Source organism: Phyllostomus discolor, chromosome 4 (genome assembly GCF_004126475.2).
Source record: "Phyllostomus discolor isolate MPI-MPIP mPhyDis1 chromosome 4, mPhyDis1.pri.v3, whole genome shotgun sequence".
NCBI lineage: Eukaryota > Metazoa > Chordata > Mammalia > Chiroptera > Phyllostomidae > Phyllostomus > Phyllostomus discolor.
In genome coordinates, this window is record NC_040906.2 from 142,051,771 (window position 1) to 142,071,152 (window position 19,382).

Here is a 19,382-nt window from a genome sequence, read left to right on the forward strand (position 1 = left end):
GAAATAAACCATTATGAGTCTTCACTTCCCCTGAGGAATATTGTACATGATTTTAAATGGATACTTAGCTAAAATGCACAATTAACAGAACATGAGTTTCTAAGTCTTCAGAAAAAGTAAACATAATGCAAATCTTGTTAAGAGACATGGTGAAAACTTTAAGTAGCAATCTTTTTAAGTGTTAGTTTCATGCAATTAACCATTGACCCTCAGACAGCTAAATAATAAATAGCCACTTTATTTTATATCAGATGTTTTAATTGCAAATGACCGACAGATATTTGCTCGGAGTTCTGTTGTTTCATTTGTTCTATTTCATTTTGTTTTTAATCAAATGAAGCATAAAAAGTACATTGTATTTATAGTATAGAGATACATGCAATATTACATTGAGCCATATGAAATTTCTATTTCTGTAGGTCAAAACTCAAATACAGAAATTTTGATATGGTTTAACCTAATATAACAAGGGTATATAGGTCTGGACTTCCTAAAATGTAGCTTATATTTCAGGTGTCTGTGTGAGAACATACATGTTAAGCAATACACCGTTACTTACTCAAGGTGGAAATCTCATAAGGATTGTGTGGTAAATGAGCTCAGTATTTCTAAAATTGCTAACCTTTTCAAAACTATCAGAATCCAAATTTATTCAGTGATACCACGACTAGAATTCTTAAGGAGACTGAGTATTCCTTTGGTATAAGAAAGCTATTATATCTTCCTAAACATGGGTAACCTAAAACAAATTAACCAAAAACAAGCCAAAACCATTTTTATATTTAAAATATGCATATGCATATATTATTTCCTGATAGTAAATACTTAAATATATTAAACAAAGTGTTTAATATTCACATACTAGGGACATTTTTAAAGTTTGAATATTATCTGCCCATTTTTTAGTCTCTACACTTGAGTCAAACATTTAGAATTATAAAATGATGAAATGAAATGTGTATTTTTCCATTCTTTGGTATTATAGAAAACAACATGCACATTAACCACAGTTAAAATGCCAGATCACAAGACTCAAATTCAACTAAGTTACAAATCAGTCATCTGTTTCATACCCTCTTTAAATCCAGTTTTTAGGTACTCTCTCTGACAGTGCAAAAGGCCAAATTTAGAACTTTTAGAACACACATACTTACATCTTTGATTTTATAACTATCAGGTTGTAAATAGTATACTTTTCGCAGTTAAAGGTTGAGAAAACCCTCTTTATTTGCTGTTTACCTTGGTGAAATGGTCATTTACCTCTGGATCAGAAAACATTACATTTTACATATAGGAAATCACGTAGATTTTAGATGAAGTTTTCCATTAAAATGAAATATGCAGCCCATAGTAATGATATATTGTTTACTTGGAATAAATACATTTACTGATATCAGATAAGTAGGAACCCATACTATTTTTTTCTCCTTTGAAAATAGCTAGGTGTTTTTTTCCAACTATGACTCCATTTACTGTCCTTCATGCCTGTGTTGGCCATTTATTATCATTTATTAATGTCAACAATGTGTTCTTTAGAATACTAATTCTCCATAAATAAATAAAAAATATACTATGCTCAAATTACATACTAAACTTTCTAATTTAATGAAACCTCAACATTTCAATGTGAATTATGAGTCTCTAAGTGCCAAATTATAGTGTGCACTTTTTTCCACCCCCTCCACCAATCAGAAAACTCTTTCTTTTAGAACCTCCCAGCTTTAGTGTTTAGCAAATGACACTAAACAAAATGCACATTTTTTTTACATTTTATTTTATGTAAAATTATTGCAAATGGATGTTAAAGTTTTTCTCTCTAATGAATTCTGTCTGACTCACTGGATATTTTAATTGACTACTTAGATCAAATTAGTAGGAAAACATGAGCATAAACACATCATTAGTTAGATTTCTCCATATAGGGAGCTTTTTGCTCCTTGGTTTTAATGAGAAAAGTAAATATATTCATTTGAGTATATGAGGGGGGACCCAAAAAATATAATTTGTTTATTAAAAATTGTGTATTTATTCTTAAATGTTTAAACTTTAGTCACCTTCAAAATACTCTCCATTTGATGCAATACACATATTGAGACATGTTTTCCACTCCTCACAACAGTTTTTGAACTTGTGAATTTTGATGCCTTTTAGCACTTGTTTTTTTTTGTTGTTGTTTTGCCTCTTCCCACATTATGGGCAAAATGTTCCCTTTTAAGGACATTTGTCATCCAGGGAAACAAAAAATAAAGTCATTTGGGGCGAGATCGGGTGAAAAGGGAGGGTGGGGCCTAGGGTCCTGCTGGTTTTGGTCAAAAACTGCTGAACACTCAGTGCTCAGTGTGGGCAGGTGTGCTCATAGATCACCCATCGTGAAATGGGCAAATGCAGTGAAAGTCTTCCAAAAAAAATCCACTGAACCCAAACATAGCCTGTCACAACAATGCCAGTTCATATACTGATACAAATGGGATCCTAGAACACTCACCTAGCAGGGGAAGCCTGCCGTCCAGAAGATAATGTTGTTTTTGGGGGGTCCCCCCTCATATACATACCTGCACTTTATGGCTCTCCATTCCTAACACCTTTGTTAGTTACATACATTTACCTTCCAGACTGCCTATCTCATTTTCAGTTCTTGCTGAAAGAACTGAAAGGTCTGAGCTGGAAGAGACATCCAGGTAAAGTAAAAGGGTTTTAAACAGCAAGGGGCATTTAATTAAATAGAATTATGGGAAGTTGTCAAAGTGTGAAATGTGAGAGTAATCTTATAAAAATGTATTTTACAGTTTGTGACTTTCTTAGATATATCCCTGATGAATATGGATGCAAAAATCCTCAACAAAATATTAGCAAACCAAATTCAAAAAATGCATTAAAAGGATTATACACCATGATCAAGTGGGATTTATGAACATTAGTTAAATAGCTGCAATCAATCAGTGTGATACACTAGATTAATAAAATGAAGGATAAAAATCATATGATCATCTTCTGGCTGGGTGGCTTAGTTGGAGCATCATCCTGTATACCAAAAAGTTGCAAGTTTGATCCTTAGTCAGGGCACATACCTAAGTTGCGGGTTCAATCCCTGGTCAGGGGGTGCATGGGAGACAGTGGATCTGTCTATGTTTCTCTCTCACATCTCTCCCCCTGCCACTTACCCTCCTCTGTCCCTCCCCCTCCCTCTCTCTTTTTCTCTCCCCACTCCCTCCCTCCCTCTCTTTCTCTCCCCACTCCCTCCCTCTCTTTCTCCCTTCCACTTTAAAAAAAATCAATAAACATATCCTCAGGTGAGGATTGATTAAAAAAAAAGATTATTTTCCTGCCTGGTGGTGCTCAGTGGATTAAATGCCAACCAGCAAACCAAAGGGTTGCAGGTTTGATTCCTAGTCAGAACACATTCCTGTGTTGCAGGTCAGCTCCCCAGTAGGGGGCACGCAAGAGGCAACTACACATTGATGTTTCTCTCTTTCTCCTTCCCTTCCCCATTCTCTAGAAATAAATAAAATCTTTAAAAAAATAAAAAAGATTATTTCTGTAATACTTTCTCTTCCTACAGGTAATTTATCAAATTCATAAAAATAAACACTTATAAAAGGGCAAATTTGACCATATCATGTATATCTCAAAAATATGATTTTTTTAAAAAGGAGAGATAGTGGTCAATTGATTTTTTTAAAAAAACAAGAAATGTATAATTCAATTTGCTCTAGGCCCAGTCTCCATTTCAATAACTAGATAAAATGTTGATAATAGGTTTTTTTTTCTTTTCTGTTTCTAAACTTCACTGTGTGTTATGCAGTTTTACTTAGCTTTTGATAGCAAACTCTAATAGACTGATTCCATTGAGTCAGCGGTATATACATTGAAAACAGAAAGGAAAAGAGACAGAAGTGTTGGTTTTTAATTTCTGTGGACCCAACCTTGTTCATTTGGCCTTTGGGAGATGATTAGGTTATCTGAGGTCAATCAAACTTGCTTTCAACTTCCAAACAATATTGGAGAGGATCTGGTCACTTTTTAGCCCATCCCTTTGTTGTCACTAATCTTAGGCTTTGGATCCAGTACTCTTAATAAATATATACATTTCTTGCTTAAATATATACATTTCTTGCTTACTTAAGGCAAATGTATCAAAGCTTAGCTAAGCAGCCTCTAGGAAATTGCTTTACCTTCTAGCTTTTGCCTGGCTGGGCAGTCACTGATACTACTCCAAAAAATCTAGCTCTTGCCTGGTTGGGCAGGTTTTCACGCTGCCTTGGATAATCTTTTATTTAGAGCCCTAAAGAAGAAAGTTTCTTGTTGCTTTTACCCCCACTGGGTATTTGGACATTTGTTTTTCATCAGTAATGGCCATCTGGATCTGTTTCCAGTATATTTCAGGTATTTCATCAGCTTTGATTTCTTTTTCTCAAAAATACTACTTTGTGCTTCCTCTTGTTATCTGTACCCTCTTTCAGAAAGATGACTATCAGACATTTAAGTGACTACAGACCTCATGGAACCAATCACACTCTTTAAGATTTTAACACTTAACATGATTTGGCTGCTGACTTCACACACCCGTCGTCCAGTCTGTTTCCACTGCCTTAGAGAGGGCAGAAGGATTCTGCAGAGTGAATTGTTGCAGAGATCGGTAATAACCTTCCCTGCTCTCCCTTTAAGCACTCTGCCTCTCCCTTGCTTCAGTGCCTATCCACTGACCAGAGTCAGAGCCCCCTGTGGTAGTAGCCAAGAGGTATTTTACCTATGTTGACAATAACTTTCCAGTCATCTCTCCAAAAACATCCTGCCATACCATCTAGCAGCATGTGAACTTGCAGGATCATCATTCACGACTAAACTTGTTTCCTGCCCTTCAGCGTCTTCTCTCACCATATGACTCTGTTCTCTCTAGAGTTCCTTTACAGCTCTTAGTGCATGCATCCTGCATTGTTGTAATTTATTTACTCCTTTGTCTTCCTAGATGCATGCTTGGAGTTCTTATATAGGCAGAGATCCCGTCCTATTCATCTCTGTATCTCTAACACTTAACCATAGGGTATGGCACATGAGTGTACTCAATAAATGTTTGTAATAGGACTAAAGGGAGAGAGAGGAGGGCAAAGCAGGCAGATACATAGTTTTAAAGTGCTGAGTACTCTCAGCAGAATTAGTCCTTAAAGAACTTAGCCACGTTTATTCCAGTCTCTGAGCCCTGTATTGTTTTTTGGTTTTTTTTTACTTAATAGACATATTAGTAACCAAATCATCTGGTTTGCATTGCTCTGTTAAAACTACTTTAAAGAGATTCCAGCTTTAGACCAAGTTTAATATTGTACTATAAAGTAGTGAAAAAGCTACTGAGTGGGATTGATGGCCCCATAATTGAGGATACAGATCCTGAGAAAGCAACTGGGAATGCAATGTAAAGCTATTTAAAGTTGGCTCAAGAGATCTGTTAGGACAGAGAAATGCTATGTCCATGTGTTAGGGACTATCTATTCTTTATAGAAAGAAATTCAAGAATTAAAATCAATGTTGGATCCATTTATCATTATACCCACCAATCTGCTATTCTGACCACCCAAGAAGTGGTCAGTAGGAGTCAAATAATAGAATACCCAGAGAAGTGTGCAAACAAAATTTTAAAGTCTTAGGATTTAATCTATGATATTACTGAGTTAGTCACCAAAAGGTCATATTATTTAGGAATCAAAAACTATTTTTTACCATCTGGCCTCTAGAATAGAGCTTGAATATGCTGATACATCTCTCACTAGTCAGATAATTAGAGAATATAACATTAAGAAGAGAATCAAGCTAGCTCTTTAAATACCATGTCTTCATAGGAGGTTGGAGGTGGGGATTGGACTTAATGGGCCTTTTTGCAGATGTTCATATCCTGCAGGGCCTTCTAATATCAGAAAGGCTTTAAAATAATCACCTCGCATTTAGGTTCCTCAGTACCACTCTTTTATGCAAAAAGGAATTATCTGCTAGATTACTACTGTCTATGAAAGATTTTCTTGATAGAGGAAAGCAGATAAAGATGCCACCTCAGGTTCTTAATATGGCTTGAGATGAGTCCAATCATTGATAGTAGTATAGTGCTTGAATAATACCAGTAGCCTTCATCTACATGCAAAGTACCTTATAGATAGGGGATCTTTTTCACCTTGGGTAAAAACTTAATGATTATGATGATAATAGATAATACTTATTGAAAAATCTATGCTCCTGTGCTACATTTTAAATATATGATCTAATGTAATCATCTCAACAATCCAATAGAGGAGTTACTGTTATTACTTAAAAGTTTTAGATGAGGAAACAGGTTTAGTGAGGTTCAAATAACTTGCCCACGTCACATAACTAGTAAATGGCCAGCTGGATTTAATAAGCCATGAATACCTGTTCGATTGATGGCCTGCCTTTACAAAAAAACCTTGCTCAGTAAAATTCCCGTTTCTCAAACATCTCAACCAGCAAGAGCCTCTGCCACATCTGTTCTGGCTGAAGACTTGGTGTCTATTTTTGTCAAACATACGAATCCTCCTCTCACTCTCAGTGATTCTTGTCCAGACTCCTCTTCCACTATAGCCCTTTTTTTTAGTCTGTTCATTTTGCTATTACCTTATTATATAAATTCAGCCTTAAAAAACATTTGAAGAAAGTAGCTAAAACTGGTTAATGAGAAAAATCAGCATTTTTAAACAAGGCTCATTACAGATTTTTAAAACCCATGGTCATATATATTCCTCTCATGAATATTTTTATGTAAAAATCTTGCATACTTGAACTATTTGCTATAGGACACAAGGCAAAATATCAAGATCTCAAATGTTAGTAGTTTCAAGAGTTCAGAACTTTTCACCTAAGTTACCCCACAAATTAGATATAAGCCCCTCAGAACTAGTCTCCAGGATCCATCATTGAAGGCAGATAACTGTGCAAAAGGCAATCTATTTGCCGTATATGGCAAAATAGATTAATACCCATTGAGTCCTTTTTATTCTTCTTTGCCTGGCACTTTGATCAAAATATGATTCATCAATCTATACCCCTCACTGTCTTTGAGCAATGGCTCACAATTCATCTCTACGAAATCTCCCCTAATTAACCACCCTCTGTTCAGATCAGCCTTTTAACTTATACTTCCTCAGTATGGGTCTGACACCCAAGTTGCAGGGAGAGGAAAAGGATATGGTAACAATCTTTGTAGGAAACATAGTCTTAAGTGAATTGGTGCTTCATTTGCAAACATAAGTTCACTGATTTTATATATTTATACACACATGCATATATATTATACAATTATACATGCATATATAATATGCATGTATAATTATACATTATGTCATATATTATAGATATCTATAATATATAACTATGTAATAGAATATAAATATGTATTATAGGTATCTGTAATACTAAATGTTATTATAGGTATATTCGAATATATGATTTATATATTTTTACACATGCACATATATAACACACGTTAGATGTAATGTGCATGTGGCTCTCCTGCTCTGTTCTCGCACATTGGTGCTGGCATGACCGTGTGCAGCAGCATTATGCTGGGACCCTAGCTAAGCCCAATTACTTGTCAGCTCATTAAGTGCTTTCTCCTGGGCTTCAGAACCTTCAGGCTGCACAGCAAACTGCTGATAAGAGAGTGCACTTCATCCTTCTCATCTCCTTGACTGAAATTTACTGCCTTCTTTGCCTCTAGTAGTTACTAAAACTCAGGGGTACTTTTCTCATTTAATTATTATGGTGACAGTGGACCTTTTCCTTTAAAGTATTGTGTTGAATTCATTCTTTTCAAGACTACTAATTTTAGTTTATACTACTTGCTCCTAATAAAATCTGGGCCAAAGGTATATTTCCTGATTGCTGAAGTTAACATTAGGTTACATTTCCACACTCTTTGACTTGATTTTCTGCCCTGCAGTGATCCAGTTTTCCTTCACCTCTTGAGTTTGTAGAAATACAAAAAATGCCGTGTTGTGTTTTCACCCCTCCTGTAGCAGCATGCTTATTTCTGAAGGTGTCAGACTTCACCTCCGCATGTTCTGGGCCAGCACAAATAAATGATCAAACTGTTGAATTTAATGAACTGTCATGCTCATACTTTTTTAGCATTAAATACAAACATCCAAACTGCGAGCCACACCTCTACTGTGCAGCACCTTGTGTTACATTGTCTGCGGGCCAGGAACCTGACTGTTTCCATCCCTTTATTTTCCCTCTTCTCTGCACGACAGCACCTGTCCAGTGCTAAGGAACCTTAAAGAGTTCCCTTCCAGCCTAGGTGAAGCCTCATGTTTCCAGTTTTACATGACTAAAGTGGAGGAAAGAAACCCCAACACAGTGCGCTCAAGTGCAGCCTCCCAGCGTGGGTATATGGAGCTGCACCATGCCTTCCAGAATCGGGCCCTTTCTGTCAGTCCGTGGGTGGCCCTCATCCCCATGTTCACAGATGGCTCTTCTACTTCCAGGCACTTCATCTGGATCTCCAAGCAGGAAAAATGATGAAGAGGGTAGGCAAAAAGTGCATTCCATTGGATTTTGCCTGCTCTTAAAGAGCTTTCCCATAAACCCACCCCGTTGATTATATTTACATCTCTTTGACCAGGCTTAGCCTTAAGGGAAACTGGAAAATGTACATTTTTAGTTGCTCCATTATTATCCTGAACAAAACTGGGGTTAGTAGATGAAAAAGGAGGGGAAAATGGATATGAGGTAAGCAAGTAGCAGTGTCTGCTTCAAGGATAATAACTCGTTACAAAAATATCTAGTTAACCTTGACTGAATTCCAACTAAAATAGTAATTAGGATACTGGCATTATATGTCTATAGCCTTAACTTCAGAATCGAAGTTTTAAAGTGAAATTTAGCAGCAGGTAAAGAGATACTAATTTTTTTCACCATTTAAAAAATATTTGTGCACTTTGAATTTCTGAAGCCCAGCTCAGGAATAGAAAAATAAAAATAAAAAAATGTTTTAATTCTAAAAATGTTCCACAAAAATAGCTGGTGATTTTTCTACCAGGAAAGTATTTCCTCTTCTTAAGGTCCCTGTTACACAAAATGGATTAGGTTATGAGAAATAGTCATAGGACTATAGAAGCTTCCTCTCAAGGCTCCTTCAATTTTAAGACCTAGCTAATAAGATAAACCCACAGCAGTGTATCAGATACACTCAGCCATGTGGCTTCTGTGCTGAGGCTCATTCAGCCTCCCCTGCAGGGTGTTAATGCAAAACACCTGGGTACCTGAGTATTTCCAGGTGAGTATGTTCCACTTGTGTTTGTTACTTTCTAACAATGTTACACTGAGAAGGTAAAAATCACACCAAAATATAGAAGTGTATTTATCAGCTATCATCTTAATATCATTTATTTTAGTTTTTATTCAGCTAATTCTGAAAGTGTCTGAGCATACGATTAAGCACAGCAAGCAGCTGCCAGTGTGAGGATACTTGGTAACTACAGGAAAGACCTCCCCCACAGACATGCACTTCAGTCACGTTGAGAGGGAGGGCTGCGCAGGCATGTGAGCTAAGTTCATACTGTTCCTAAAGAGAGGAGTTAGTTTAAAATTAATAGTCTATGAATTGTTAATATCTTGGAACAAAAGAGTTTATCCAATTACTTATTTGGAGAATAGGCATTTAGGACAGAGGTGGAACCCAAGACAGATAAATCCTGATAAAAGTGAAAAAGCCAAGTCCAAAACAACTTGGAGAAATGGGACATTACAGTGGGGACCCCAGGCCACCTGGAAGCAGAGCTAAACATGCCCAGAGTGAGATTCTGAAAGCACATGGAAAAGTACCAAGACACATTCAGCCTGCTGTACTCACTTGCCCTGAAATTGCCTGGGATGCAATGGCCTTTATCAGGGAAGAGAACTTCTCCCTACTCGGACAAGCACACTTGGCAATTGGTAACCATTCTTAAAAATGTTATACATGAAAACCATGGCAAACTAAAAATTAATCTAAATATCTTCAAAACAGAGTAATCATTTGGTTCACAAAACGCTAATGTACTTCAAGGACCCAATAGAATAAATATTGTACTAGAATATATAGCTAGTGTCAGTAGAAGTGAGGCCTAAAATCATTTCCACAGTTCTGCCTACTATTGTCATGATAAAGGACTGTCCACTATTGTAGTTAGAACTTCAAGGTAAATGAAGTAAATTTATCTTTTAGCTATAGAATTTGCATTAAGTACTATCTAATTTTTGTTAATGTCTAAATAAATATATATGTTTATAATAGTTCCAAGAAGAATTATCTATTAACTCATACAAGAATTTGGACTATTCATGGTCATTACTGAACAGGTTTAAAAAATATATAAATATTGCCCACTATTAGGTTAAACACTTACTGTGAATTTTTTTTAGTTTGGAATAAAGAAAGTGTTGAAAAGTTTTTTCATTGGAAAATGCCACTGACAATCCTTCAGGTCGTAACCAGTATAGTAGTCTACCCCTTATTTGTGAGAGAGATGTTTCAAGACCCACAGTGATGCCTGATACTGTGGATTGTATAAAACCATATATGTATAAGTGAAACTGTGGGAAACAAATTTGTGAATAAGGAGGTACTACTGTGCATGTCTAGAGTAGCATTGTACCTTTTAAATTACTACAATTCCCATTAAATTCAAACAAGAAGTGTATATTGACATTTATCAAAAACAATTAAGATATTCTAGGAATTACAGAAACTGTAGAGACAGGAACACAGCTTTTCTCAGTATGTTTACAGTCTAAACAGATAATAAAACAAATATATAATGGACCAGAATATGAGGTAAATAATTTACATTTATAAAAATGGTGGGATTCAGACATGCTTGATGGTTACATAGCACCTCTGGTGGGCACTGGATACTGACCAGGGTCCTGGTACTGACAGATTGGTGATATGAGTCCATTCCAGATCAAGGGAATGAGCATGTAGATATTAGGTGTAATTATCTAATAATGTGTAGTCCAATTAGTAGGAGTGTGAGGTACAGCGCCGTTGAAGTAGTTATTATTATAAGCATTTTTAAAGAATCAAATAGAACAATATTCAAATTTATATGGAACCATAAATGACCCTGAATAATCAAAGCAATCCTGAGAAAAAACAAAGCCAGAGGCATCATGCTTTTTCATTTCCAGCTATATTACAAAGCTACAGTAATCAAAATCGCATGTTACTGTCATTAAAACAGACTCATAGATCAGTGCAACCAAGTAGAGACTCCAGAAATCACTCATTTTTGATCAACTAGTTTATGACAGAGGATCCAAGAATATTCAATGGGGACGAGTCTCTTCAATAAGTGGTGTTGGGAAAACTGGACAGTAACATGGCAAAGAATGACACTGGACCACTATCTTACACCACAGACAAAAGTTAACTCAAAATGGATTAAAGTCTTGAATGTAAGACCCAAAAATCATAAAACTAGAAGAAGAGATAGACAATAAGCTCTTTGACATTTGTCTTGCCAATTATTTTTTTTAATTTGCACCAGAAGCAAAGGCAACAAAAGGAAAAATCAACAAGTGGGACTACATCAAACTAAAAAGTTTTTGCACAGCAAAAGAAACCATCAACAAAATGAAAAGACAACCCACTGAATGGGAGGATATATTTGCCAGTGATACATCTGATAAGGGAGTAATATCCAAAATTTATAAAAAACTCATACAACTTAACACCAAAATAGAACGAAACAATCCAATTTTAAAAAGTGTACAAATGACTTGCCTCTCCAAAAAGGACATGCAAATGACCTATAGACATATGAAAAGATGCTCAAATTCACAAATTAAAACCACAGTGATACACCATCTCACACCTGTCAGCCATCATCAATAAAACAAACAACAGGTGCTGGTGAGGATGTGCAGAAAGGGGAACCCTTGTGCACTCTGGGTGGGAATGCAGACTGGTGCGGCCACTGTGGAAAACAGTATGGAGGTTTCTCAAAAAAATTAAAAATAGAACTAACCGCCTTATGACCTAGCAATCCCACTTCTGAGTATATATCTGAAGAAATTCAAAACATTAATTCAAAGGAATACATATATCCTTAAGCAACCAAAGTGCCCATCAATAAACAATGGAATATTAATTGGCCATAAAAATGAACAAAACATTTGTAACAGCGTGGATGGACTTACAGGGTATATGCTAAGGAAGTAAGTCAGAGAAAGACAAATACCATATGGTTTCACTTGTATGTGGAATCTAAAGAACAATATAAATAAATAAAACAGAGACCTACAGACACAGAGAACAGACTGATGGTTGCCAGAGGGGTGGGAGTTGGGGGGCTGGGTGAAAAAGCTGAAGGGATTAAGAAGTACAAATTGGTAGTTACAGAATAGTCATGGGGATGTAAAATGCAACTTAGGGATTACAGTCAATAATATTGTAATAACTGTGTATGGTGCCGATTGGGTACTGGAAATAATAGGGACGGAACACTCTGCACACGACTAACCATTACACTGCACACCTGAAACTAATGCGAAATATATTAAATGTAAACTCTAACTGAAAAAAATCTTTTCGGCACCTATTGACATGTTCATATAGGTTTTCAACTTAAATTTGTTGATATGTTGAATTATATTGATAGAATTCTTATTATTTAATCACCTAAATAAACCTGTATTTGATTATATTGTTGGATTAAGTATAATTGTTTGGACTCCTGTGTCTATATTCATAAACTTGGAAATGTATATACTCATAAATGAGACTAATCTACAGTTTCCTGCTTTTTTATTTTTATTAAAGTTGAAAAAGTATTAGTTATTTGCATATATTTGACTACCTATTAGACACCTTATTGAATACACTCCTCTGGCTTTACAAAAATGTTTCTCACCTTGGCTGGGATGGCTCAGTTGGTTGGAATGTCACCCCATAAACTGAAATGTCTCGGGTTTGATTTCCCAGTCAGGGCACATGCCTAGGTTGCAGGTTCCATCCCCAGCCGGGGCACATACAAGAGGCAACCAACTGATGTTTCTGTCCTTTTCTCTCTCTTCCCCTTCCCCTCTCTCTAAAATCAATAAGCATGTCCTCTGGTGAGTATAAATAAACAAGTGAATGAGTGAATATTTCTTTGTTCATGTATTATCACAGTGGATAGAGTTGGTGAATGTTTTCAACACATTTCTTAAAAAGCAAATGATAAAGTCAGTTTATATCTTTACACTGATTCCTGTATTCCCTCATGTTACGCTTTTTGTTGCCCATCGTTTGACTCGTCTTCACTTTCAGCCATCTTGACCAAATAACAACGTCTCCAAGATACATTTTTATTATGACCATGTATCTGATTCCACAGTTTAACCCTGTTACTTCCTGACTTGTGTGGACTCAGGATGCAATCACGTCTGGTCGCTTGCAGATCATACATAACTCTAACTGCTCTAAGACTGAGTTGTATAGTGAAACATGCTCCCAAAATCCTGTTCCTAAAAATCCTTCTCTTATCATCAGCAGCAGTATTATTAATTGGAATTCCTTGAAGAAATGTTGAAATTACACACAGGTCTTGGTATGTGTAAGACTCTATGCCAAGTATTCTGAGAATCACCTGAGTAATGAATTGTAGCAATAATGCAGAAAAAGAACCTGGAGCTTTGTAAACCATAAGAAAGAAGTAATTCAAGATTGGAAAGTTTTTGAGAAAAAGAAATGTTCTCCTTTTTTTTCTCTCCTGTTTCGCACCCCAAAGGAACAGGAAGACAGTAGGTGTTAAGTCAAATATAGTTGTCCCTTGAACAGCATGTGTTTGAACTGTGTGTGTCACTTATACACGGAGTGTTTTTCATTAAATACCTGTACTGTTTCCTATCTATGGCTGGGAGTTTGCTGATGCGGAGGGCTGACACCATGCATTAATCTACACCATTTTACACAGGGGACTTGAGCATTTACAGATTCTGTACCCACTCAAGAGTCCTGAGTCCAATTCCCTTGGATACCAAGGGACAACTTAAGTTTTGGGGGAGTCACAAGTTACACATGCATTTTCAACTGTAAAGAGGGTGTCAGTCCCCTAAATCCTGCATTATTCAAGGATCAACAGCATTTATTGTCATCCAAAAATTTAATCTCTTTAGTTGGCTGTTTTCTGTGCTGAGCTATAACCAATATTCTTTTAAAGAAGTTTGTTGTTTATTTGTAGGAGCAAGCCAGTTATGATGTGACACGCTATGAAAATATCTTCTCCCTCTTCTGGGTTCTGGAGCAGCTTCTTCAAAAGGAAAATGAAGAAGGCAGCACTTCAGATATGGGGCATGATAACCAGGAAATCCAGAAATTTCTTCAGAAGCATGATGAAGCTGTTTGCCAACTCGCTGATACATTTCCTTTACTTACTTTTTATTTATGGAGATTAGGCATTCTCTTGAACTCCATAGAAATAAAAACTATTGAAAATGACTCACTTCCTTAGCAGTTTACCAAATATCAGAAGCATACTAAAATTGAATATATCAAGAAAATCTTCTACTTAAAAGATTTTCAAAAATATTTTTAAATGAGCATTTTAAATAGATCTCTAAATATAATCATAAATTAAATTTAATAGTCTTCACCTGTGTATAAAAGATTATGGGTCATATTTCTATACTGTAATCAGCCAGTAGCAGCCTTATTCCCATGTAACTGCACCTTACAATATAGGTCCTCAGTATAGGTCTAGTGCTCTCTAAAATGGGCCATTAATTGTGTATATCATAAAAGATACATATATTTTAAAATATTTCCATGTAATAAATACTAAAAGGTAATGGAAGAGATGTTAAAAGTTTTATTGCTTTATACAGTATTTAAAAATAAGTGGTTGTAATTAGGTTTTTAGAACTTTTTTCTTAATAGTTTCACTTACATCATTGTCTGTCATCTTAGGACTTGTGTAGGAGGAGGAAAATATTTAACATCGTAAAGGTAATTGCCTTTAGCTTTATATAATCAACATATCTGTCAAGTCCTTTTGCAAGTACTAATTAGTTGTTTAAGTGTTGTTTGTTTTTTCAAAAAAAAGTTTTTGATTCTGTTGATTATATGTAATATTCCTGGTATTGCTAAAATGTAATTAAGTCATGTGTAATGTCATTAAGGAAATTTTCACAAATTCTTACATCTATCCAGAAATATGCTTCATATTTACTAAAAGTATATTCATACTTACTGAAAGTATTGGTTGAATGTTCCAGTTATACTGTTTCATTGACTTTATTTCAATTATTAAAATCATACCCCACCAGCTTAATGAGCACACCTAATATACTTTCCTATAGTACAATGTAGGTCACAACAAACACAAATTTGCTTCATTAATTATGTGTGGTAATTGTTTCACAAGTTAATTACCATTCCCAAATGCCATTGGTGTTTTTTGCGTGTAAAACCGTATCATTATCTGTCAGTTATTTTTGGAGTTATTTCTAGCTTTCCAGAGAAGGTAAAGCCTTTTTTATAATACTGAGTCAATGTATTGTATCAGTCAGCAACTGTTATGTCAAAATCTCAGTGACATGCAACAAGAATTACTTCTCCGATGTGCCTCATGTGGGGACCCACTCGCCTGAACTGGGCTGTGCTGGAAGCTCTGCTCCACGTGCAGATCCCACGGGGCTGGGCTCCTGCTGTAAACTAGGTCTCGGTCTCTCCCACACATGCGTGTTGTGGAGCCCGGGTGGAGGGGGAGAAGCTACTCAGGGGAAGCTCTTCTGTGGCGATGGCAGAGCAGCAGGAGGAAAAGGGCTAGGCTGACCTGTCACACTGTAATTTCTGCCCACACACATTGACCAGAGTACATCAAATGGTCAGGGCCAGAGAAAAGGGACAGGAAAATATCCTCCACGTTGCGTGGAAAAACTTGCAAGTTATATAGCAAAGGGCCTAGAAACAGGAGAGAATGGAGAATCAAGGCAAGTAATTTACTCTACCACACATAGCGGATGAACACAAAAAGGATATTCTAGATCCTGAATTAGGAGAAGCTTTCCTAATATTTGATTCCTGGGATTTGTACAAATCACTTCAGTTAATGACACTACACTACACAAAACCCACTGGCTATGACACCTCCCCACCCTCTCTCTCCCATATGATCAGATAAGGTCAAGGTCAGTAAATGTGCAAGCAACTGCAGCAGCCCTCTTCCCACTGCAGACAGCCCCCATCACGAACATCAGAAGCCTTTTATAACGAAAACAGATTTCTTAATTCTAGTAGCCTTCAAAGCTTTGCAGTTTGAAAACTGGCCTAGGAAATATATTGATTATAGAATAACAGACAAGTATTGGGAATCACTGTTAATGTATATAATGGAGATATATTTTATTTCTATTTGGTAGTATTTTTAGGTAAACACTAAACTTCAGTCAATTATATGACTCCTAATCTTTCATATTGTGTGTTTCAGTCTCTAACAGTGTTAACTGCTGTAAATTTAGTGTTGAGGTCTAAATGTCCTGCTGGTAAAAAAAAAGAAAAAAAAAGGAGATGAAATAAGACATTTTTAACTGTGTGTTTCAATAAAGCAGTGAAAAATAAAGCATGAGTGAATGAATGCTTAAAATTTGAATTAATATTTTATCAATTAAGATTTGATTAATGCATGATTATAATTAAGACTTTGGGGATAAGAATAATGGAGACAGCAGAAATTGAGCAGAGCTGAAACTGGACTAGGATAGTATGGGAAATAAAAAGGAGCACAGAATAGCCCTGAAATGGAGGAAATAATAAAAATTACAAGTGTTATCACTCATATAGTGTTTATGTTATATATTTGTAAATATATATTATGTGATATTACTATAACATGCATTTAGTACATATATAAATATTACATATATTTTGTATATTACACTATTGACTATATATTACATATAATAAATAACATATATTAATAACTAGATGCCAGGCACTGATCTAACCTTTTTGTATATATTAACTCGTTTGATTCTCCCAGCAACCCTATGTGATAGGTAACATTATTACCTCCATTTTAGAGATGAGGCGCTCAGGCTAAGGAATGTTAAACAGCTTGCCCAAGTTCACACAACCAGGAAGAATGTGGTTTCGCCTCCATTGTTCTATCTTCCCAGACCACACTCTTAATTGCTGAGCCTCACTGCCTATTCAGTGCAAACTGGCATTTCATGAAACTCTCACAAATACCACACCTTTGAGATTGTCATCGAAGCCTTCTATGCCCTCAACTACAAAGCTTACAGTATGGCAGTTCAGCATTAGCTTATTTGGATTCTTCAACCCCTGCAAAGCAGCTGTCCTGTCTACCACCATCTCCGAGCTACAGCATATTTGTCCTATTCTGAATTGTACAGCATTTTATCACAGTCAAAACATCTTCAAATATTAATGTTCTAAGAAATGCAAACCTCACTCAAAAGGTGTGGCGGATGGACGGGCAGGCTGCAGTGCTCAGCCCGGTGGGGAGAGGAGACATGTGTGATTGTTTTGTGCTTGACCCTGTATATAGATACTGGTTATATTTTATGCAGTCCTTTCACAAACTATTGTACTTTTCATTCATATTGGTTGGCATTCTGTAGTTAGGACACTATATTCCTAGAAAGGCAAGGAAAATAAAACCATTCACATTTACAGAATTTTATGTTCATAGATTTTTTTAAAATATTGATGGCTCTGGCTTATGATAGTCTGGTTTCATTTATTCATCAAATATCAAGCACTAACTTTGTGCAAACCAATTATTTGCACATATAAAGTATAAGCATATTAAGTTGTATATTTAATCAGATTTATAAAAACAGAACTTTCTTTTAACAGCCCCAACATGATGACCCAATAGCATCTATAGTGTATTTTTGCTCAAGGAGACAGAGTGATAACATGAGCCTAATACTGAAAAAAAAAGATGCAGGATTTTTATTATTATTGAAAGTAAATTCATTCTTTTAAAATTATTTATGGGATGGACAACACTAAATTTATTTAGTCAGTGCACGGGCTGCTCTTTACAACTGTCACAATGTTTACAGAGCATGACATATAGGAAATGACCTCGGCCTTTTTTGTTGTTTTTCATTTAATATGAAAATCCTCTTTAGTAGTAATAGGAATCTATTACTACTAATAAAAAGCAAAGCCTGTATAAAGAAAATATGAGTCTAATATTCAAGACATTGAAATAATTCATTTTATGTTTCATAGACATATACTCTGAATTTGTAATATTTTCTTCTGATATTTTATCTAATTTTTGTTGTAGCTACTTACCTGGTTGGTGCACATCTGTTATATTTAAGGCAGTATTGTATTTCATAGCCATTCCATTGGGGCATCAAGATTTACAACATTAATCTCAGCAGTCTCTGATCTATATGTAAAGCAGTGGTTCTCAAATGTGGTCTCCAGGCTGCCAGCATCAGCAACACTTGGGACACTGTTAGAAATACAAATTCTAGGGCCCCACCCCAGGCCTACCTCAGAATCAGAAAGGCTAGGATTGAGCCCAGAAATCTGTTTTATCAAATCCTGCCTGTAGATGAATCTAATGCCCACCAAGGTTTGAGAACCACTGCTATAATCATTGTTTTTTACTGAACAGAACTTAAAATCATACAGAAAGTAGAAATCCAGTCATCCCAAATTACTTAATGAATGATTTAACTTTCTCTGAATGTGTCTTAAAACTCCAAAGGAGGACTTCGGGGAACTTAATTATACATGATTCACTTAAAATGAGTATCTAATTTTTAAGAATATCTGTCAACTTTAATAACTTTAAAAAATTAGCATCGTTATATTTAGCTTTTAGTCCCTTCACTAAAATAATGACTCCCTATTGGCATTTTAAAAAATTATTATATCCAAGTTTAAGAGATATAAGTTAATTGGCACTTTCTGCATTAGTCCTGGTATATACAGTGATGAATGTGCAGAAAGATGCAGACATGATGTTACTTTACTCTTAAGTTGAGATATTAGGTAAAACAATACCAAATAATACCAGAATGTTCATCTTATTCCCAGAGATCTATTTTTATACATATGGTAAGTGTAGCCTAGTAGCAAATACATTATTCTATCCTAGAGATGAAATTCTACCTTCTTTAAGTTCTTCTGCAATATGGTGAGATGTAAATTAGTAATAAACAATTGCCTATTTTCAATTCTTGTGCTTAACTTCTTTCCTGCATGTTGAGTTGCTTCCACATTACCGTGAGCTCCAGAGTGGCATAGGGACTGCACCCTAAGTCGGGTAAGGGAACAGAGCTATCACTGCCTTCAGCTTTAATGATTTAACTACTAAGACCTTTTCATGAATGCTTAATCATTTCAGGAACAATAGAAACACCAC

At 35.7% G+C, this 19,382-nt stretch overlaps 1 protein-coding gene across 1 annotated transcript in view; it reads left to right on the forward strand.

The window, feature by feature from the left end:
* MEI4 (meiotic double-stranded break formation protein 4) overlaps positions 1 to 15,058 on the forward strand; it is a 143,936-nt gene extending 128,878 nt beyond the window's left edge. The window contains exon 4 of the mRNA XM_028510712.2: positions 14,208 to 15,058. Coding sequence (XP_028366513.1) covers positions 14,208 to 14,477 — 270 coding nt within the window. The 3' untranslated portion in view covers positions 14,478 to 15,058. The remainder of the gene's footprint in view (positions 1 to 14,207) is intronic.
* The last annotated feature ends 4,324 nt before the right edge of the window (positions 15,059 to 19,382 follow it).